This window comes from Leuresthes tenuis, unplaced genomic scaffold (assembly GCF_036924035.1).
Source record: "Leuresthes tenuis unplaced genomic scaffold, fLeuTen1.0.hap1 SCAF_22, whole genome shotgun sequence".
In the NCBI taxonomy this organism is placed as follows: domain Eukaryota; kingdom Metazoa; phylum Chordata; class Actinopteri; order Atheriniformes; family Atherinopsidae; genus Leuresthes; species Leuresthes tenuis.
Genome location: NW_027325376.1, coordinates 26,405,059 through 26,427,768, shown reverse-complemented (window position 1 = coordinate 26,427,768; position 22,710 = coordinate 26,405,059). Strand labels below are relative to the sequence as shown.

At 39.9% G+C, this 22,710-nt stretch overlaps 2 protein-coding genes across 3 annotated transcripts in view; both read right to left on the bottom strand.

The window, feature by feature from the left end:
• Positions 1–736: 736 nt before the first annotated feature.
• Positions 737–22,710, bottom strand: part of LOC140282104 (ankyrin-2-like) — a 125,564-nt gene continuing 103,590 nt past the window's right edge. Inside the window, exons 46-50 of one of the 2 annotated variants that reach the window (XM_072376667.1) lie at positions 7,720–7,803; positions 7,423–7,587; positions 4,231–4,419; positions 3,767–3,858; positions 737–2,976 (exon numbers count right to left, since the gene is read on the bottom strand). In XM_072376667.1, coding sequence (XP_072232768.1) covers positions 2,763–2,976; positions 3,767–3,858; positions 4,231–4,419; positions 7,423–7,587; positions 7,720–7,803 — 744 coding nt within the window. In that variant the 3' untranslated portion in view covers positions 737–2,762. The remainder of the gene's footprint in view (positions 2,977–3,766; positions 3,859–4,230; positions 4,420–7,422; positions 7,588–7,719; positions 7,804–22,710) is intronic. The other variant, XM_072376668.1, reaches the window with a different exon arrangement.
• On the bottom strand, positions 8,405–13,670 carry LOC140282106 (uncharacterized). The gene is made up of 2 exons (XM_072376670.1): positions 10,744–13,670; positions 8,405–10,329 (listed from the first exon to the last, which is right to left on the bottom strand). The coding sequence occupies exons 1-2, from the start codon at positions 13,618–13,620 to the stop codon at positions 9,385–9,387; spliced, it is 3,822 nt and encodes a 1,273-aa protein (XP_072232771.1). The 5' UTR covers positions 13,621–13,670; the 3' UTR covers positions 8,405–9,384.

Genomic DNA, 22,710 nt, shown 5'->3' with positions numbered 1-22,710 from the left:
GTTATTCAATAATACTTTGTCTAATGCAATCTCTTTATGCTGTTACACAGAGGTTATATATCGGTGTGAAAAAGTTATCATATAAAATATGACTTTTTTTAATCAAGGTTGGTCATTTAAGAAAAAGGCACAAAATGAAAAAAGCATTTTTGTCAAAGGTTCTTCCTGCTCACCCTTCTGTACTCATATTTATCCACACAAGTCAGTTTCTACAACAGGGTAAGACTGGGTTCACACGAGGCAAAGGTTCTCATTTACTTTAAATTGGGTGACATCTGAACAGCTGAATTGAATTGTGGAATCAGTTTGCAGTTGCCTTTTGACAGCCTGTCACACGACTCAAAGACACTGAGTGGAATCCCTTTACTGTTACCTACTACTTGTGTTTTTTTTCTGGGCAAAAACTCACTTGTAGTTGAACATTCTGAAATCTTGAAACTGTTTGATTTCGAGTCACTTTGACGTTTTAGGAGGAAAATCTCCCAAATGTCCAGCACTGTCGCCTCCAATCAACATCACTGATCCTCTTAGGAAGAATGACACAATTTTCCCAGTTTGACACATGTACAGTTTTATTGTTCTGTCATGTACACACTGCAGCTGCTATGCCATGTTAGCATTTATTTTTCAGTAATAAGTTGATAAAGTCATACATGCCCGCATAGATATTTGCACTGTTAATTGTTTATAGTGTTATCACCATAGAAACAAGATACTTGTTATATCACATATCAAATTAATGGTCTTTTCTGGACATCATATCTTTTTTTTTTTTTTTTATTGGATCACACTCAAAGTAAATGGCAGATTGTTACACTATCTGAAATGTAGATGAACACCAAACAAGCTTCATCAGCTTTAAAGCATTACAGCCAGCTTTCAAATCAAGAAAATGGTATGTCTGAGGGCAAAACACATTCAAACACACACTCAAACACACACAAACTACTCTCAGCTTCAGCAGCTGGAGTACTGCGGGATCACAAATGGACAGCAATAAATAAATACTAACATGAAAAAGGAAGTCATGTTGGACTTTCCTGGATCTGAAGTGGACTTGAAGTCAGTCATTTAATGGTGAACAAGTTAAATTCAGCAACAGTAGTGAAGTGCTAAAAAACTCCAAGGATAACCCAAGTGTTCAGTGTTGTTCTTGGTGTCAATAAATCTTATGAGAACGCTGAGACCAGCCAGGTGTTAGCACTGTTAAGACCACTGAGCTCAGCCAAAAACTGCATGGTCCCCTTCAAAGGTGTGAACTTTAATAAAAATAATATGAATGAATAGTATGCTTTCTAAGAAACTTTATTTAAAACAGTCAGCTTACACTTGGATCTGAGCAATTTAGTCAGGAGCTGTTTGGGTTCACGTTGCTTTCAGAAAACAGATGACAGCTTTGATTATTTATATATATTAAATCTAATCCATTAAATCTAATTAATTGACATTTTTACAGTCATGGGAATAGATTTGTGCTATTTGGATACAAAAGTAACTTCACTGGGTAGCTCTGGGCTTCTTGCTAGTTGTTGTGTAAGTTTTGCAGTTTCGACCAGAATTAAATTTTTTCTAATGTTTTTCTAGAACAATGTTCTGACTCACAATGTTCAGACACAGAAAACCATTTTAAAATGACCCGTTTGGGTCCATGAGGCAGTTGCCTGGATAGTAATCTAAGCTTTCAGTCAACAGGAAAGGAATCCTAGTCCGGAGATTATTTTCAGTGCATACTTAGGGGATGTTTCTCTCAATTGGCCCACATAGGTGTTTGTTGTTTTAACTCATTTTCAGTTGGAGTTTACATTGTAAAGTTTATTTTATGTAAAGCTTTGTAGATCTTATCCAAGGACTCGGTTGGTCTGCTGTCACAGGATTAATTGACACCGAGAATAATATTACAGGCAAACATAATTTAATAAAAGGCTTTATGAAGGAAAGCTGCTGCAGATTCAGGTGAGGAGATGCAACATGTGTGACGGTGGAGGTGAAACACACATCAGGGTGGTTGTAAGTAAGTGCTTAATCTCCCTTAGAACATTCCTGATCACGAATTCCTTTCTCATAAACACACTGTATTTACACACACAGGTGGCGGCTCCGTGATGATAAAATGTGACTTAACAACACACAGGACAGAAAAAAACCAAATCAGGTTAAATGCATCATAAAGACAAAAGCTGTGATCACACAGCCTTTTAAAATGGATTAACATGGCAAAGAGTTCACAATGATGCACACATCCACTCCCCCATTTCTCTGTTACATTAATCTCATTGGTATGGTGGCCGTTCTCCAGCTAAATCAGTGCATGTACAGCAGGTTTAGGTGGGCTAATCTATTAAATGCTTTCAGTTTTGTTTCCAGTCCAAGCATGATTTCTGTCATCTTGTCTATGTACAAATGTTTACAAGAATTCTCCAAGAAGAGGCCCATGTGTGAGGCAAAGCATCTTTCATGCACCCCTTATCTCTGATCTTCCTTTTAAAGCGCTGTGCCTTCATCACACCACAGCAGCCCAAGGGTTAAAGAAAAAAGGGGTAACACAGACAAGACTCATCTGAAACAATTAAGGGGGCTTTCTTTGGTCACAATCAGAGCAAAGGAAAAGTGTTATAACAGAAAAATTATATTCATCCACAAACCAAAGAAGAAAAAGACTTAAAGCGAGGATGAGAAAGGGGTTCAGATGGTTTTGATCTGAGGAAGCAAACGTCACGAAAGGCGTCAGTGGAAGATATAAGTAGATCAGTGAAAGCAGCCTCTTAGCCATTTCTCTCCTTCTCCTCCTCCTCTTCATCCTTCTCTTTCTCATGGTCATCCTCACAGTAGCGTTGGAACAGTCGGTGCAGGTGTTGCTGCAGTGCGTCGGGCTGCAGGGCGTCTGGGGTGTCGTCCAGTCGCTCCAGGTGCACGTGCTTCCCCTGGGCATCCCTCACCACAGTCCTCTTCTGGGTCCGTGACTTATGCATCTGACTTCTGCAGGAACAAACGGAAACGGGGTTAAACACTGGCCACAGGCAGAGACGGCTCTCCCCAAGAGTTCTCCTTTGTAGGGGTCACGCAGGTTATTAGAGTGAGTTTCTGTTCCTATCTGTAGAGATTCTGAGCTCCTGGTACAAGATTAAATTAAAACAAATAAACACAGAAAGGAAAAGTAAAAGCTAGAAAAGATGAAAATTGAAATTCACATTTTCTGTACAATTTCATTTTCTTTGTCCTGTTGTGAAACAAACTGCAAAGCACTGCATTCTGTTTTCATTTGCATTTTACAGTGTCCAAACTTTTTAGAATTGGGATTGTACTCAAGTTCAGTTAAAAGCCAGAAACACAGCAGGTGAGTCAGAAACTGAACACAGATCATGCATGGGCCATAATTCTTCAAATCCATCCATTCATTCAGTTATACAATCAACTGGAAACAGAAACAGACAATTAGAAATGTTCCAACTCTAGCAGCCCCAAATAATCATATTAGTTATGACACAGAAAGCAGTAGAACTAAGAACGACACGTCACCTCTCAGCAAACACTTCTTATTAAAACCATACTAGTTAGAAGAGAAACCACTACACTGCTTTCTCAGTGTTGGTTGCTATTCTTCTATTTGCCACTTAACCAGCTGAACATAAGTACTAATCAAAGTTTGAGGTCTAAAATTTAGAGTTAGAAAAGTAAAAGTTAGAAAAGTAAAATCACATGATGCATCTGCTAAACTCTGCTAAAATCCCTGTTGTTGAAAAAACTGGACACTCCCATGCAGTCCAACCTTTTAACAACAGAGCCGTCATCCTGAACAATCGCTTTCTCAACTACAGGAGGCAGGAGCACTTTCCCAAAGCCTCCAGCATAACTCAATGCCTGGACAGGAAAGAATAAGGGAGGAGAGACGGATCAGAAGTAGGAAATAGAAAAGAAAAATGCTTTCACCCATAGGAGTCACATATTTGATTGATTGTTCAGCAATTGAATCACACACAGAAATAACTTTTACATCAAGTTACATATTTGTTTTGTGTAAAATAGTAAAGAATTTGATGGGTTAAATCTGACAAAAAGGTTTGCTCAGCAGTAATAATATAATAGTAACAATGATCATCTAAATAATAATAAAAGTACATATTTGAAATGACACCTATATGTTAAATAATAGTTTATCCACTAGCAAGTAATCTTCAAACATCTGGACTCAATTCATGACAGAATCTTGATTTCTAGTTTAGACAAACTCACTTTCTCAAAGTCTTCTTGGGCTGAGGGGAGATCTGCAGCCAGTGATGTGTCTCCTATCTGCTTCTCCATCCTTTCACCTCGCACCACTGTTGTCTTGACAACCTTGCTGACCTTTCGACCCTGTACAGGCTCCACCTCAAACTCTGATGATGTGGCGGCACCGAGAGCAAGAGGTTCCGAAAAGGTCAGCTGTAGAGAAAAACTCAAGATATTCAGGAACTGGTGGGGACGTCTGTGGATGTACACTTGCAATGGGTTCACAAATATGTCCAATAATTTATGAACAATTAACTAAAACTGTTTAATCAGTCCAAGCTATACTTTTAGGGTAGCTTTTAGTGCTTATAAGCAGTAACACCAAAAAGTTCATCAAATATTGTGAGAGTGTTGGAATTCAAATGCAGCGTTTGGCTGAAAGCAGTGTTTATTCCAAAATATTACCTCACAGAGCTCGTTTGTGTGGCCCTGTGATGGACTGGCGACTTGTCCAGGATGTACCCTGCCTCTCGCCCAATGATAGCTGGGTTAGGCTCCAGTCATGCCAAGAAATGGCATGACCATATTGCAATTGTGCAAAACGTCCCGAAACATTTTGCACCTCCCCACTAACTAACTACAAAAAAAGTAAATAAAAGTAAATACCCCGCTCTGATATATAAAAAAAAAAATCCCCCCAAAAAAAACACGGCATGCCTCGAACCTGGCGAACCTGAAAAAAAAAATAACGTCCAAAGAAATTTGAAAAAACCTGTTTGTTAGGCTAATATTTTGATTTTGTTTTGGGCATTTTTGCAATTCAGCCTTTCACTAGGTAAAAAAAGTAAACACCCTTTGCGGAGCAGTGGACGCATGCCAAGAACTTCCGTGAAACAAAATTGCGAAAAAAAAAAAAAGTCAGAAAAAATTAGAAAAAAAACATTTTACATGTAAAATTCAGCTACTTTAGCTAGCATTTTGCTAACAAGCTAAAGTCGTAAAAAGCCAGCGGGTGTATATTATGGCCTCGCTCTGATGTATGAAAAAAAATCCCCCCCAAAAAAAAACACGGCCGAAAAAACGTGGAAAAACATGAAAAAAGAAGGCGATTTATTAGTATCTTGAAAAGTTTCCCTTTTCTTTTTATTATTATTCCACACGCTTTTTCGTCCGTTAATGCGGCTCGAACCGCAACGTGAAGCCACGCATGGCATACATCAATACGTGCGTCTCCCACGATGCCTCGATGGGCATCACTTTTATTGTTCAAAAGTGTTACCGTGGCAACGCTAGGTGCCGAAAACCGGAAAAAAGGTTGAAAATTTGCGCGCTTATCGCTCGGCTATACTTTATCGTAGAGACATCGTTCAAACTTTCAAAGACTCAGGCTGATGGGTACTAAGTGCCCGTACAACCTCATTATGCGAATTATTACGCTTTTTGAGATTTTGAACTTTGAATTTTTAAAAACCGTCATTTTGACTTTGGCCGCTTGTTGCTAGGCAACAGGTTGTCGTAGAGACATCATTAATATACTGTGGACTACAACATATTAAAATCTCATGAAGCTGTGATTAAATTTTATTTATTTATTTTTTATTTTTGTCGAGTCGTCCCAATGCATTCCTATGAGGATTCTGAACATTTTGTTACCACGAAAACGAAAAAAAATTTATCTGTTAATTCGGCCCGAACCGAAACTCGCAACGTAATGCATACGTCATTACGTGCATCTCCATCGTGCCTCGAAGGGCCTTACTTGTCTCAATCAAAAGCGTTACCATGGTAACGGTAGAAGCCAGGAAGCGAAGAAATTTGGACACTTATTGCCTGGCCCAACTTTATCGTAGAGACATCATTCGTGCGTTCAAACACTTGGGTCGCTTCGTACTAAATGGTCATTAAGCCTCGTTACGCTAGGTGTTCCGTTTTTTGCGATAGCCGTTTAAATTTTAAAAAAAGTGTAAATTTGATTTTGGACGCTTGTTGCTAGGCAACAGGTCATTGTAGAAAAATCATTAAAATGTTCCCCAACCCGGGACGCCTTGTACTACAACATATTTCAGTCTCATTATGCTGGCTATTACGGTTTTTGAGAAATTTAACGTTAAAATTTGCCCAAACGTTAACATGAGGCTTGTTACCGTGGCAACACAAATCCTATGCATTCCTAAGGGGGAGCCTCAGAGTGAATGCAATATAACCAGAGCCACCTCCGACATAACCAGAACCAATTTAGACAGAACCAGCAGATGCTAACATCATGCTAAAATGCTAACATACTAGCATCATTAGCATTTTGCAGGGAAGCCTAAAATGCTAATGTTACATCACATAGACATGCTCTATTAGCTGATGCTATGAGGTTATTATGCCGATTTTTGGAGGACTTTTGCTCGGCCGCACTATAACGTAGAGACAACGTTCAAATGTTCAAACACACGGGACGCTTTGGACTACAACATATTAGCGTCTCGTTATGCTGGCTACTACGGTTTTTGAGATATGACACTTTAAATTGGTCATAATTTTAATGCTAATGATTGACATGCGGATTTTGGAGAGGTTTTGCTTGGCCAAACTTTATCGTACAGACATCGTTCAAACATTTAAAGACTCGGGACAGTTTGAACCACAACATACTTAAGTCTCGTTAGGGTGGCATTTACAATTTTTGAGAATTTTCAACTTTAATTCTATCGTAATTTGAATGCTAATGAATACACATGGTGATTTCGGAAGCCTTTTGCTCGGCCATAGTTCATCGTACACACATCGTTCAAACATTTAAAGACTTGGGACTATTTGGAACCACAACATATTGTAACCTCATAAGCAAAGCAGCAAGGGGGCAGAAATGGGCAGTAGGGCATGCCCATATCAAAATTTCCAGAAATTTTCTAGTTAGTTTTATACCTTCTACTGTAAACATGCTGTCCGGTTTCCTTTATTCCTTGCCAGTGCATTGTTTCAGTCCTGTTCCATTCCTGTCAGTTTGATCTTTTATTGAAAGGGGATCTTGGTTTTTTTGTGAATTTGATGTTTTTTCAGAATTCCTTTCTGGCATCACCTCTGGTTTTACATCATCAGTACGTTTATTAAAGCTAACCTTTTCCTGTATTTAGGTACTCACTTCAACTGATTCAACATTACATTATGCTTCTGTCATTAAACTGCTTTTAAACCATGCCACAGCAGCTGCTCAATGACACCCACTTCTTTCTGATCTCCCTCACTGTGAAGCACAGTTCTCTTCACCACTCTGGAGATACTGTCTCCCTCCTCTATCTGCACCGTCTCCTGGTGAGAGCCCTCGATGGTCACTTCTTGTGTTTCCGAGCCATCTGGAGACACATATTTATGAATCACCTTCCTTGTGATCTGATGGGAAGAAAGCAAAAACAACTCTTATAGTAAAAACTGTAACCTGATAAGCATTTTTCATTAAGAGGGCAAAATCTAACATTGTGATTCCAGTCACTCGATATTCTCATGTCTTTAAATGTTTCTTACTTTCTTAACTACCAAGTTGCCATGCTCATCTGTGTACTTCTCCTCACTGACAGTCTGTGAAGGGATGTCAGGTAGGTTATCTGCCTGCAAAAACACAAAGAAATAGCATAAATTCATCTCGATGTCTGTTACACAATGCATATATTACAGAGTGTTTTAAGCAACATTTGTCATCCAATATTACTCAACAATGCCAAGTAACAGCAAATCTATTTTAAAGAAAATTTGTGTTTTGCACCGATGTCTGCAAGTCTCTACTGAGGCGCCAAAGTCTCAGTATTTGACAGATTGTGGATTTAATTTTTCAACTCTAAAGGTATATCCCACATAACAACAAAATAAAGGCATGACAAAATTATATTGTCAACAAGAAAATGAATAGAAGCTAAAGGAAAACGCAGATTTGAGGCACTTTTCAGACATATCACTTGCTTCATTTCAGAGAAGAATTAATGCAGTCAGTGCAGTAAGCAAGAGATGTTCTCTTGTATATGATAAACCTGGATAGTCAATTTAAAAAAAATCAAAGCAATACCCAGAACCCTGGAAAGAAGTACTCCACCTCTCTACAGTGACAACAGCGCTCCATAGCAGCATCCTATTTTTTTTACCTGAATGATTACTCTGCGTCGGACCACCCTGGTGGTCAGCACCTCCTCCTCTGAGCTATCAGAGGACAGCATCCCTAACTCCTCTGCTATCTCCTGGGAGACGGCACACAACCAGTATGGTTCAACAGATAAGGTTACTACAGCACACTTCTACAGGAGACCACAATTGTCTTTTCTCTTAACCTCACTTTTTGGGTTGTTTTTATTTACCAAAGATGTTCTTTTATAGATGCATGGATTAAGGGAATAAATAAAAACGTATATTTTAACACAAAAGTGATGTGAGATGAAGAGAAGGCAAAGTTGTGCAAAAATGTTCAGCTGAAACAAACATGCTGGGATCAGAGCCAGTGTATGAAAAAAAGAGGGGGGATTTATGTGGATGAGTAAAAATGTCTAAATACAGACAAGAAAGATCTATAGAAAACAATACGCATGATTTACTGTGTCATAGTTAAAGGACAAACCTGGCAAACAATTATTTAGTTTTTGGCTCTAATGTCTAATGTAATTTCTTTAACAATGTTAAGAAAGAATATATTTACAAAGAGCCATTTCAAAACATCAGCTTCTTGGCCATTATAATGCAAATCAAGAAGTTATTTTGGAACATGCCTGATCTGAGCACAGCACACAAGGTCAGTTTCGAGTAACTCACTGTGTTCAACTTAAATGAGGGGGGGAAAAAACTTTTAATACAATTGCATGGTACTAGAATCAACAGGTATTTCACACACTCAGGAACAACAACATGCAGAAATCAAAGGATGCAAACAGATGCAGATGTGGAAAAAAAAAGGTTAGAGGATTCTTCACAGTAATTTGTTAACATCTCCAATGCTTCAAACAAAGGAACTGCAAATCCATCACAACACCAGAAAGAGTTCAATTAGGATTTTTTAAGATACTTCTTTAAAGTTTATTCACTCATGCACTAAAGCACTCATCGGCCTCATTTAGTCCATAAAGCGTGTGTTTAATCTTCTACATCTTGAGTGCAGCAATCAACCTAAAACCAGGTCAGTCACCAGCCAGAGCAGCATTGTGTTCATGCTCAACCTCTTACCCTTCCCAGGAAGTCGTCATCATCATAATACCCTGCCTGATCTCTAGAGGGAAGCTCCTCACATATAGGAAGGCCAACCCCTGTGGGACACTCCTTTGAACTCTCAGAACCATAAGCAAATTCATCAAGACAGCCAGAGGAGAAATGCTTGCGATTTTCCACCCACAGAAAAGGTTGAGCGATGTCAGGAGGAGTCCTCGGAATTGAAGAAGGGGGTTCACAGATATTATAGGCAATCTCATGTTCTGGTTTCATATCATCTGGTTCAGAAAAGTCTTGTCTGCAGTCAAAGAATTCCAGATCTGAATCAGAGTGTTGCGAAGACTCAGGACTTTCTCTGTGTTCCTTCAATTGGATATTTGGTTTCTGTGATTCAAATTCCGTGACTGCTCTCTCAAAGTCTGAGAGGACTTTGTTAAAATCTGGAGAAAACTCTAAATCTTCAACAGTTTCAGACTCTATCTTGCTAATATCTTCCATCACAGCTTGGGCTGAGCTGGGGTCACTGGACAACGGAGACACTGGACTTAAATCATTCAAGGAGGCCGGGTTATATTCAGAAACTTTCAGGGTTTGATATCCTGAAAATATTGCCTCATAATCTGGTGGTACCAAAAACTGATCCGTGAAACTGATAGGTGAAAAAAGCTCGCAAGACTGTGCTTCTTTAGATATCAATTCCCACTCTGAATACCCCTGAGACTTGCCTGACTGTACATATGAAGCCCTCTCATTTGTAGGCAGAACTGGAGTAACAGCTCGGTGTGTTGTGTATGAGCTCTCTTTAGGTAGCTTTACAGGAACCAGTGTCATTGGTTTGTCATCACTGAACCACACACTAGTTTTACTGGCATCTTTTGTTGCTGTTGTCACAGACAACAGCTTGTTTTGCACACCATTGTCTGTTTGAAGGTTTGTTTCTCCTGAAGAAGCCTGCAAGTGAAATTATATAAGTGAGTTTATTCTGAATCAGCAAGGTAGTTGGTATGTATTTCTGAAATACCTCAGCGTTTCACCATGTTAGTATCACTGTACAGTGAAAGGTATTTTTTTCATTCAGCCAAACGAAGTTTAGAATCATATATTGTGTTAAGTAAAACATGCCACTTTTAAAGCATTTAATCATCAGACAAAATTATTAAAAATGTAATAAAGAGTGGTTAGTAAAATTCAAATACTATGTTTTAACTTTCCAAACAAAAACCAGACTCATTCCAAATCTTAAAGTCCTGTTTAAGTAGTTCAATCATCAAGACATGTCCTTAAACTGAGTTATTTGCAAATTACTCCAGTGGCTTGTAGCTGAGTTCAAAACAAGTTGCTGGACTCTCATGCTCTAAGTCTTACCCGGCGAGCAGCTGTCTTGTTCTTAAGTTCTCCAGAACTAATATGCTGGACCTTCTCTTCCTTTCTTTTTACATCTTTAATTGGTGATGGCTTCAAAGAGAAGCCCTCTCTGAATTCTTCTTCACAAACACTTGAGACACTTTCAGCTTCTGATCCATGTAGTGCTCCTTCTTTGTATGAAAAGACATCTGGTTCTTTTATATGTTGCCAGTTAGGGCGAAAATGCTCTTTGGAAAACTTCCCCTCACTAGTTGGAATTGGTGACGGTGACACGGCTGTTAACTTTGTCTCAGATAATGATGTAGACTGATTGGATAATGAAGGATAAGCCACATGGCGTAAAAGGTTTGAGCTAGACGCTAACTTATCGGTATTGCCATAACAAAAGTCTAATTCAACACTTTCAGGGCTTAGAGGTCTTGGGCATTCATCTATCCAACAATCAATAGGTAGAGCCACAAACTCAGAGTCTGATGAAAATGACACAGGTGAGGATGATCTATCAATGGGGGTACTATTCATAAAATAAGAAGACAAAATTCTCATAAACTCAGGTACTGGTGAGTCGGGCAGTAGCTGTTGGAATTCACTGACAGATGATATGGATTCAGGTGAGGATGGTCTGTTAGTGTCTGCAGTTTTCGATGATATGACCATGAGCTCGTACTCTCCATCTGAATCAAGTGATTCTGGAGATGATGACTTGCATATAGTAGTGTACTCTTCCAATGCTGCTGTAAACTGGGGTATGGGAGAGTCTGGTGACAGTGACCTGTTCTCATCTAACTCTGGCATTGATTCTGGAGATGATGCTCTTTTGTCACACATGTATGTGGCTGATTCAAACGACATACGCCTGTATTCAGGCAGTGATTCTGGTGATGACAACCTTTCACTCTTATTCTGATCCTCAGTCAGAGTAGATTCTGGAGTTGATGGCCTCAGGTTCACAAAGTCTGACTCCAAATGTGGTGGCATATAATCTATATGGGATGACAGGGATTTGGGTGAAGAACATGTAGCTTTAAGAAACTGTACACGTTCTGGCAATGCTAAACTGTATTCTGGTAAAGGGGAATCTGGTGAGAGTGGTCTAAACCCATTAAATGATTTAACAGATTCCGGAGATGCTCCTCTTGCTTCCACTACAAGAGAAGTGAGCGAAAACAATTCTGCTGAATAACACAGATCATCATTGATTGTGTCAGATATTGACGCTTTCAGCAAATCATCATCAGACACTGTGTTCGCTTCAAGACCAGGTATTTCAAATGTATACTTTGCTTGCCTGTATGGAGCTACCCCTAATGGGAAAATTTGATTCATGACTGGTGGATGTGATTCTGACAGAGGTAAGTCAGTTGGTGGTGTGTCTCTTGTAGTAAACTGATGAGTCATACCTGAATCTGGCAATGTATCAGTGGCATCTTGCTCAATTTTATCTTCTGCTTGGACAACCTGATCATTGTCTGGTCCACTCCTTTCATTTTCAGTCGTGCTGCAGATGGACTGCATGAATCCTGTTTTACTGTTAAAGGTTTCTCCTGCATACTGAGGATCACGTACTTGAGAAATCAGTTTCCACAGCTCAGCATCATAAATGAGATTGTACTCAGCTACTAAACTGGCTGATTCCTGAGATGAAAAAGGCTTCAAAGCTGTTGCTAAAACAGTGCTGTCAATGGTTTCATTCAACGATAAATCGAACACCTGTATTTCTGCCATATCTGATTCAACAAATTCTGGTGATGCTGATCTCGCTTCTGTACAAAACTGAACTGGGGATTGTAATAAATCATCAGAATCGGAAAATTCTGTTTGTGATATGTTTTTCACAGTCCTGAATCTTTCCGTAAATGCTGTAGTCTCAAAAACATTTTGAGCAAACCAAGGAAGCGGGTAGTCTGGAGATAACCTCTTGTTTTCATCAAGTGGCTGAGTAGACTCTGGAGATACAGATCTAATGTTTTCAAGTAACATTAATGCTACAGGTGACATACTTTTGTATTCTGGTATGGACTCAACTGAGAGTGGCCTCTCTTGCATTTCTGATTCTACTGATTCAGGAGAATCTGGCCTATCCTCTATACCAAATCTCAGGGACATCAAAAACTCACTCAAAGCATACTCAACATCCGATTCAATGGACTCAGGAGAAGGTGATCTATATCCAACATTTATAATAACACGTTCAGGTACTGCTGCTCTGTACTCAGGTATTGGTGAGTCTGGTGATAAAGCCTGGTATTCATCTCCAGATGCTTCTGAGCCTGGTGACGACTGTCGATTGTCATACAATAGTGACCCTAGACTCAGAACAATGTACTCAATATCTGAACAGGCTGACTCAGGAGATGTTGACCTTGGTTCAGCAATTGTGTCAGGTAATCCAAACATTGGTTGCACAAAGTCAGGCAAAGGTGAATCTGGTGAAAGTCTTTTTGATGGGAAAGATTCTGGAGAAGAAGGTCTGCTGTCAGTGAAAGTTGAAAATGGTAAGTCCATTTCCAAATCAGAAAATACTGATTGAGGTGAAGTAGACCTTAAGTAAATGTGAGGTATGGTGGATTCACATACTGTAAATTCAGGAATGGGAGAGTCGGGTGAAAGTGCTCCAAGTTTATCTATGGATGTAGTTGAACCAGGAGATACTGCTCTGTCTTCAAAAAGCCAAGGCATACACAAATCTGTCTCTAAATCTTCATCTGAAAACACTGATTCAGGTGAAGTGGATCTTAAGGAAAAATGTAGTACGGTAGACTCTTGCAGTGCCTGTGTAAATTCAGGAATGGGAGAGTCAGGTGAAAGTGCTCCAAGTTTATCTATGGATGTAGTTGAACCAGGAGATACTGCTCTGTCTTCAAAAAGCCAAGGCATACACAAATCTGTCTCTAAATCTTCATCTGAAAACAGTGATTCGGGTGAAGTGGACCTAAAGGGAAAGTGTAATATGGTAGACCCTTGCAATGCCTGTGTAAATTCAGGAATGGGAGAGTCAGGTGAAAGTGATCCACGTTTATCTATGGATGTAGTTGAACCAGGAGATACTGCTCTGTCTTCAAAAAGCCAAGGCATACACAAATCTGTCTCTAAATCTTCATCTGAAAACAGTGATTCGGGTGAAGTGGATCTTAAGGAAAAATGTAGTACGGTAGACTCTTGCAGTGCCTGTGTAAATTCAGGAATGGGAGAGTCAGGTGAAAGTGATCCAAGTTTATCTATGGATGTAGTTGAACCAGGAGATACTGCTCTGTCTTCAAAAAGCCAAGGCATACACAAATCTGTCTCTAAATCTTCATCTGCAAACAGTGATTTGGGTGAAGTGGACCTAAAGGAAAAGTGTAATATGGTAGACCCTTGCAGTGCCTGAGTAAATTCAGGAATGGGAGAGTCAGGTGAAAGTGCTCCAAGTTTATCTATGGATGTAGTTGAACCAGGAGATACTGCTCTGTCTTCAAAAAGCCAAGGCATACACAAATCTGTCTCTAAATCTTCATCTGAAAACACTGATTCAGGTGAAGTGGATCTTAAGGAAAAATGTAATATGGTAGACCCTTGCAGTGCCTGTGTAAATTCAGGAATGGGAGAGTCAGGTGAAAGTGCTCCAAGTTTATCTATGGATGTAGTTGAACCAGGAGATACTGCTCTGTCTTCAAAAAGCCAAGGCATACACAAATCTGTCTCTAAATCTTCATCTGAAAACAGTGATTCGGGTGAAGTGGACCTAAAGGAAAAGTGTAATATGGTAGACCCTTGCAGTGCCTGTGTAAATTCAGGAATGGGAGAGTCAGGTGAAAGTGCTCCAAGTTTATCTATGGATGTAGTTGAACCAGGAGATACTGCTCTGTCTTCAAAAAGCCAAGGCATACACAAATCTGTCTCTAAATCTTCATCTGAAAACAGTGATTCGGGTGAAGTGGACCTAAAGGAAAAGTGTAATATGGTAGACCCTTGCAGTGCCTGTGTAAATTCAGGAATGGGAGAGTCAGGTGAAAGTGCTCCAAGTTTATCTATGGATGTAGTTGAACCAGGAGATACTGCTCTGTCTTCAAAAAGCCAAGGCATACACAAATCTGTCTCTAAATCTTCATCTGAAAACACTGATTCGGGTGAAGTGGACCTAAAAGGAAAGTGTAATATGGTAGACCCTTGCAGTGCCTGTGTAAATTCAGGAATGGGAGAGTCAGGTGAAAGTGATCCACGTTTATCTATGGATGTAGTTGAACCAGGAGATACTGCTCTGTCTTCAAAAAGCCAAGGCATACACAAATCTGTCTCTAAATCTTCATCTGAAAACACTGATTCAGGTGAAGTGGATCTTAAGGAAAAATGTAGTACGGTAGACTCTTGCAGTGCCTGTGTAAATTCAGGAATGGGAGAGTCAGGTGAAAGTGCTCCAAGTTTATCTATGGATGTAGTTGAACCAGGAGATACTGCTCTGTCTTCAAAAAGCCAAGGCATACACAAATCTGTCTCTAAATCTTCATCTGAAAACAGTGATTCGGGTGAAGTGGACCTAAAGGAAAAGTGTAATATGGTAGACCCTTGCAGTGCCTGTGTAAATTCAGGAATGGGAGAGTCAGGTGAAAGTGCTCCAAGTTTATCTATGGATGTAGTTGAACCAGGAGATACTGCTCTGTCTTCAAAAAGCCAAGGCATACACAAATCTGTCTCTAAATCTTCATCTGAAAACACTGATTCGGGTGAAGTGGACCTAAAAGGAAAGTGTAATATGGTAGACCCTTGCAGTGCCTGTGTAAATTCAGGAATGGGAGAGTCAGGTGAAAGTGATCCACGTTTATCTATGGATGTAGTTGAACCAGGAGATACTGCTCTGTCTTCAAAAAGCCAAGGCATACACAAATCTGTCTCTAAATCTTCATCTGAAAACAGTGATTCGGGTGAAGTGGACCTAAAGGAAAAGTGTAATATGGTAGACCCTTGCAGTGCCTGTGTAAATTCAGGAATGGGAGAGTCAGGTGAAAGTGCTCCAAGTTTATCTATGGATGTAGTTAAACCAGGAGATACTGCTCTGTCTTCAAAAAGCCAAGGCATACACAAATCTGTCTCTAAATCTTCATCTGAAAACAGTGATTCGGGTGAAGTGGATCTTAAGGAAAAATGTAGTACGGTAGACTCTTGCAGTGCCTGTGTAAATTCAGGAATGGGAGAGTCAGGTGAAAGTGCTCCACGTTTATCTATGGATGTAGTTGAACCAGGAGATACTGCTCTGTCTTCAAAAAGCCAAGGCATACACAAATCTGTCTCTAAATCTTCATCTGAAAACAGTGATTCGGGTGAAGTGGATCTTAAGGAAAAATGTAGTACGGTAGACTCTTGCAGTGCCTGTGTAAATTCAGGAATGGGAGAGTCAGGTGAAAGTGCTCCACGTTTATCTATGGATGTAGTTGAACCAGGAGATACTGCTCTGTCTTCAAAAAGCCAAGGCATACACAAATCTGTCTCTAAATCTTCATCTGAAAACAGTGATTCGGGTGAAGTGGACCTAAAGGAAAAGTGTAATATGGTAGACCCTTGCAGTGCCTGTGTAAATTCAGGAATGGGAGAGTCAGGTGAAAGTGCTCCAAGTTTATCTATGGATGTAGTTGAACCAGGAGATACTGCTCTGTCTTCAAAAAGCCAAGGCATACACAAATCTGTCTCTAAATCTTCATCTGAAAACACTGATTCGGGTGAAGTGGACCTAAAAGGAAAGTGTAATATGGTAGACCCTTGCAGTGCCTGTGTAAATTCAGGAATGGGAGAGTCAGGTGAAAGTGATCCACGTTTATCTATGGATGTAGTTGAACCAGGAGATACTGCTCTGTCTTCAAAAAGCCAAGGCATACACAAATCTGTCTCTAAATCTTCATCTGAAAACAGTGATTCGGGTGAAGTGGACCTAAAGGAAAAGTGTAATATGGTAGACCCTTGCAGTGCCTGTGTAAATTCAGGAATGGGAGAGTCAGGTGAAAGTGCTCCAAGTTTATCTATGGATGTAGTTAAACCAGGAGATACTGCTCTGTCTTCAAAAAGCCAAGGCATACACAAATCTGTCTCTAAATCTTCATCTGAAAACAGTGATTCGGGTGAAGTGGATCTTAAGGAAAAATGTAGTACGGTAGACTCTTGCAGTGCCTGTGTAAATTCAGGAATGGGAGAGTCAGGTGAAAGTGCTCCACGTTTATCTATGGATGTAGTTGAACCAGGAGATACTGCTCTGTCTTCAAAAAGCCAAGGCATACACAAATCTGTCTCTAAATCTTCATCTGAAAACAGTGATTCGGGTGAAGTGGACCTAAAGGAAAAGTGTAATATGGTAGACCCTTGCAGTGCCTGTGTAAATTCAGGAATGGGAGAGTCAGGTGAAAGTGCTCCAAGTTTATCTATGGATGTAGTTGAACCAGGAGATACTGCTCTGTCTTCAAAAAGCCAAGGCATACACAAATCTGTCTCTAAATCTTCATCTGAAAACACTGATTCAGGTGAAGTGGATCTTAAGGAAAAATGTAGTACGGTAGACTCTTGCAGTGCCTGTGTAAATTCAGGAATGGGAGAGTCAGGTGAAAGTGATCCACGTTTATCTATGGATGTAGTTGAACCAGGAGATGCTGCTCTGACTTCAAAAAGCCAAGGCATACACAAATATGTCTCTAAATCTTCATCTGAAAACACTGATTCAGGTGAAGTGGATCTTAAGGAAAAATGTAGTACAGTAGACTCTTGCAGTGCCTGTGTAAATTCAAGAGTGGGAGAGTCAGGTGAAAGTACTCCAAGTTTATCTATGGATGTAGTTGAACCAGGAGATACTGCTCTGTCTTCAAAAAGCCAAGGCATACACAAATCTGTCTCTAAATCGTCATCTGAAAACACTGACTCAGGTGATGCTGATCTGCATCTGAATGTACTTGGTTCATTGTGTATGTATTGAAGTATTGGTGAGTCTGGAGACAGATGCTGGTATTCATACAAAGAGGTTGTTGACTGTGGGGAATCTGGTCTCTCTTCAACTTCAACTTTAAACCTCTGTGAAATTAATGGAACTTGTTCCATATCTGATTCAATGTAATGTGCTGATAATGACCTGTAATCACTTAGATGAACATAAGGAGCTGGCATAGCCTGTCTGAACTCAGGTATTGGAGAATCGGGTGAAAGTTCATTTAGAGAGCCAGTTGATTCAGGAGGGGATGTTCTGATAATTAACAGTTGTGACACAGGTGAGGAAGGCCTATAGTCTGACTCAGAATCAGGTGATAAAGGTCTCTCTTCAAGTTTTGATTCTGATGACTTTTGATCATCTGGTCTGCTCTCAGTATTACATGGAAATTTGATTAAAGGAGCATACTCAGTTTCTGATGGAACAATTTCAGGAGATGCTGAAGTAAACTCAACGAATGAGGGGAAGCGTTCAATTGCTCTTGCAGTGAATTGAGGTACAGGTGAATTCAGTGACAAGGCCTGGCATTCAGCTCCAGATGCAACTGAATGGACATTCAGAGACTGTTGGGCATCGGGTGAGAGAGTCTCCACATTGTCAAACTCTCTCCTTACAAATAAATCTCCTACATAATGAGGGTCACAAAGCTGGGATATCATCTGGTTTGTTCTAAATGTTGGACTAGCTTCTGGTTGACTGTGTTCAAGACTTGAAGTAATGGATTCAGGTGAGTTTGGTCTCTGATCTTTGAAAGCCAGAGATATTGAAAACTCACATTCAATATGTGAAAATACAGACTCTGGTGAGGAGGATCCGTACCCACAGCCAGCAGTAACTGATTCAGATACGACAGGTCTGAAATCTGGTAGAGGTGAATCTGGTGATAATGCACTATTTTCATCTATAGATATTGCTGAACCGAGTGATGAAGGTCTGTTTTCACTGAAAATCCTGAACATGCTAAGTCCTGATTCCTCATCTGACACAGCTGAATCGGGAGAATTTGATAGAGACTGTGATATATTTATGGAGTCACCAGAAAACTGGGGAACTTGGAAATCTTGACACAAGTCTTTCAGAGACTCAGGAGATTCAGACCTGTGGGCACTAACTACCGTAATTTCCCTTGGTGACAAAGGACGGAACTCTGACTCAAAATCAAGAGAGTCTTGTCTCTCTTCCTCCTCTGGTTCCTGTGAATCCAGATTCACATTGTCCTCTGACTCTCTCTCTTTAATATCTGAATCCCCCAGAATATACTCAATTCTCGTTCCTGCATACTCAAAAACCCCAGTTTTACTGAAAAAAGTTTCCCCAACATAGTGAGGATCATGTATTGGAGAAATAAGTTTCCAAAGTTCAGCATCATAAACAAGTTTATAGACTGGCACCCTAATTGCCTTTAGAGGCTGACTATTACTACCAGCCGACAGTCTTTCTATGGTCTCCGAAACTTGTGATTCTGGTGAGTCAGGTCTATGTTCAGAAATAATCATGTCTTCATTTGATTGAGTATATTCAACATCTGAGATAACTGATTCAGGAGATGATAATCTGTGAGCTGTAATATCAACTGATTCAGCGAGCCCTAATTTGAATTCTGGTATTGGTGAATCACCTCTGTAGTCATCTCCAGAAAGCACTGAATCAGGTGATGATGGTCTCACTTCAGAACACATTGACAGAGTTGAAGATCCATGTTCTACATCTGAGCAAAGTGAAACAGGTGATGAAGACCTTTCCCGTGTGACCAAATGAGTTTCTAGTAAAATGTGTCCAAACTCTGGGATGGGTGAATCAGGTGGAAGTGGCCTGTTTTCATCGACAGAACTTACAGATGGAGGTCTGCTCTCATCAAATAGTGATACCAAAGAGAGACACCCATATTCTATATCTGAAGAAACTGATTCAAATGATGAAGACCAATCCAATGTCACACTTATAGCAGACACTGGTAAAGACTGCGCAAAACTAGGAATAGGTGAGTCAAGAGATAGTGCCTTGTACATGTTACTAGATGATATTGAATCAGGAGATGAAGGTCTGTCCTCAGAAAACAATGAAATGTTTACATCAGTCTCTTGTTCCAGAGCTGACAATACTGACACTGGTGACAATGATCTGAGATAAAGTTGATAAGGTTCTGAGAAAGATGGGGTGTAAAGAGGAATTGGTGAATCTGGTGTTAAAGCTTGCTGGCTATCTGCAGATCTCCCTGACTTGGAGGAATCTGGTCCAAGTGTTTCCAGAAGCAATATCGATTCTGGTGACATGGGTTTATATTCTGCTTCTGAATCAAGTGAAAGTGATCTTTGGTACATTTCTAATTGCAAAGTAGTAGTTTCATTTTCTATAGTTTCTTCTGATTTTACCTGATAAGATTCAGTTCTTGTTTTCTGAAACTGAAGGTTTCCTACTTTGCTAATGAAGGTTTCTCCAACATACTGTGGATCACGGATTTGAGACACAAGCTTCCAAAGTTCTGCATCATATATTATATTGTAGTCTGGCTGTGAATGTGAAGGAATATGATGCTGAGGTTGAAAAGCTGAAAACTCCATAGGTACTTGCTGACCTTCAGGGACATCTATAGATAATGGCAAATGTAAATTTAGATCCTCAGATGCAGGTTCTGGTGACAGAGGAGGTGACAAAATATACTCAGTTTTTCGAGCCTCCTCAAATGTTTCAGATTTGAAGTATTTTTGATATTTTCTAATTTTATTAGGATTTTTCTTGCTATTACACACAGTCTTTTCACTTAGAGGACTGTATGCTTCCTCATTTGTTTTTCCTGCATTTGACAAATCATGAGATAATTCTTTAGTAATTTCATCGGCTGATAAGACCTCCACTACTGCTTGTGGTGTAACAATGTTTTTGTCAGACTGACTCCAATCAGGTACTGTCGATCTTGTCTGGGATGCCTTGGATTCATGATTTTTCCAATTAATTTCTTTGACAGATTTGGACGACTTTTCATCCATTTTAGACTTATCTACATCAACTGTTACCTGTGTTATTTCAAGCTTTTCAGGGCATGTTTCCTCTGCTATAATTGTAGCTTGCATCAGTTCAGGTTGTTTTGTTCCAGGATTTAGGAGTAACCCATCTCCACTCACAGAGCCACCAGACTCAGGAGTTAATGGCCTGTTCTCAAAATATGATAGCAATGGCATGGCCTCATATTTTGTATCTGACAACTCAGATTCTGTTGATGAATGATAATTTAGAGTAACAGCATGATGTGCAGATGAAATATATTGAGGTATAGGAGAATCAGGAGACTTATTTATTGTGTCTGATTTGATAGAATATCTTCTAATGTCTGAAATTGCTGACATTGGTGACATTGGTCTGTAATCGGGAACCGAGTCTGATGAAAATGGTCTTTCCTCAACATCAGACAGAGAAATAAGAACCCAGTCATTATCATTCTCAGGTCTTAACTCCACTGGTGTTGATAGTTTGCTCTCTCTATCAAATTCTGGTGATTTTGGTTTGTGATCAGTAGGTTTGGAAACAAACACAGTATGTGCAGATTCAACTAATTCAAAAGAGAATGCTGTATGTCCAGCAACTGCTGCTAAAATGGATTCAGGTTCATCTCCAGAAGTAACAGAAGAAGGTGATGAAGCTCTGTCTTCATGATGGAATGATGCTGGAGATAGACAACCATATTCTACATTTGAGCATAATGATTCAACAGAGCTGGATCTCGCTCCTGTTGTTAGAAAAGCTGAGTCAGGCCAGTTGAAACTGAACTCAGTTACAGGTGAATCATGTGACAGTGGTTTACACTCATTCACAGATGCTGCAGATTCTGGAGATGTGGGCCTGTTTTCAGAAAGCATTGATGGAAGTGTCATTTCAAATTTCATATATGGTGACACTGACTCAGATGATGATGATCTGTATTCACATGTTGTAAAAGACTCAGAGGGAAATTGTCTGAATTCTGGGACTGGGGAGTTCGGTGGAAGCTGATAACAAGCAGTGATGGACATCATGGATTTACGAGATGATGACCTAATTTCATGGAAATCAGGAGTTAAATACTGATCTGTTTTAAAAAGGCAATGTCTGTCTAAAATGACAGACTCCGGTGATGAGGCTCTGTCCTCTAAGTCAAAACTTAATGACTGAGGTGAGATGGATCTGTCACCACTATCATCACTGCCTGGTGATATTGGTCTTCCAAATGGTCTTCTATTTGAAACCATTGGTGTTAAAGGCCTTTCCTCTGATTCTGCACTCACTAGTAGTTGCCTGTGGGCCAAGGTCCCAACATCCCTTGGTTCCCACGGAATAACAGGTGGTGGGAGTGGGGACAAGGGCCTAAACTGAGGTACTGGAGAATCAGGTGCAAGGAAATTCAGCTCATTCAATGATAACACAGATTCAGGTGAGGATGGCCTGCTCTCTGTCAGTAATATTGTTGTATATGGAGTACATTCTGGGGAAACAGACCTATCATGAGCTGAGCTTTGAAGGTCAGAAATAATTTCAGTTATTGATTCATATCCAGGTGTTTCAAATTCAGTCTCTGCTTTTCGTCTAAGTGACTGCAGTTTCTCAAAATTGTACTCAGCACCAGGTATGGCTGGCATATCATCTACCAAATTAACACCTAACTTGTCAAAAGTTAAATCCTGTGACACCTTAGGGGAGACAGCTGCAGTAATAGTTTCCAGTTTTTGACACATTAAAGCTGCAGTTTTAAAGCTGGCATTAGAAGGATCAACAAATGCTTGAGTGCTTGTATTCTGGGCTTGATTCGTGCCAATAACAGGTTTGACATCATCCAAAACTGAGGCCTGGTAACTATCAGTCTCAACCATATAGTTTGATGCAATTTCATCAGGCTTTGCGTGTCTGGCACCTCCCTGAACCTCATCTTTCTTGACGGCTTGAATGGTTGCCCTGGACAGTGAACTCAAAGGCAATGCAGACATGTCCTCACTGTCTGAATCCACCAGCTCAACATCATATCCATACAGGACTTTATAAAGTCGACACGACACTTC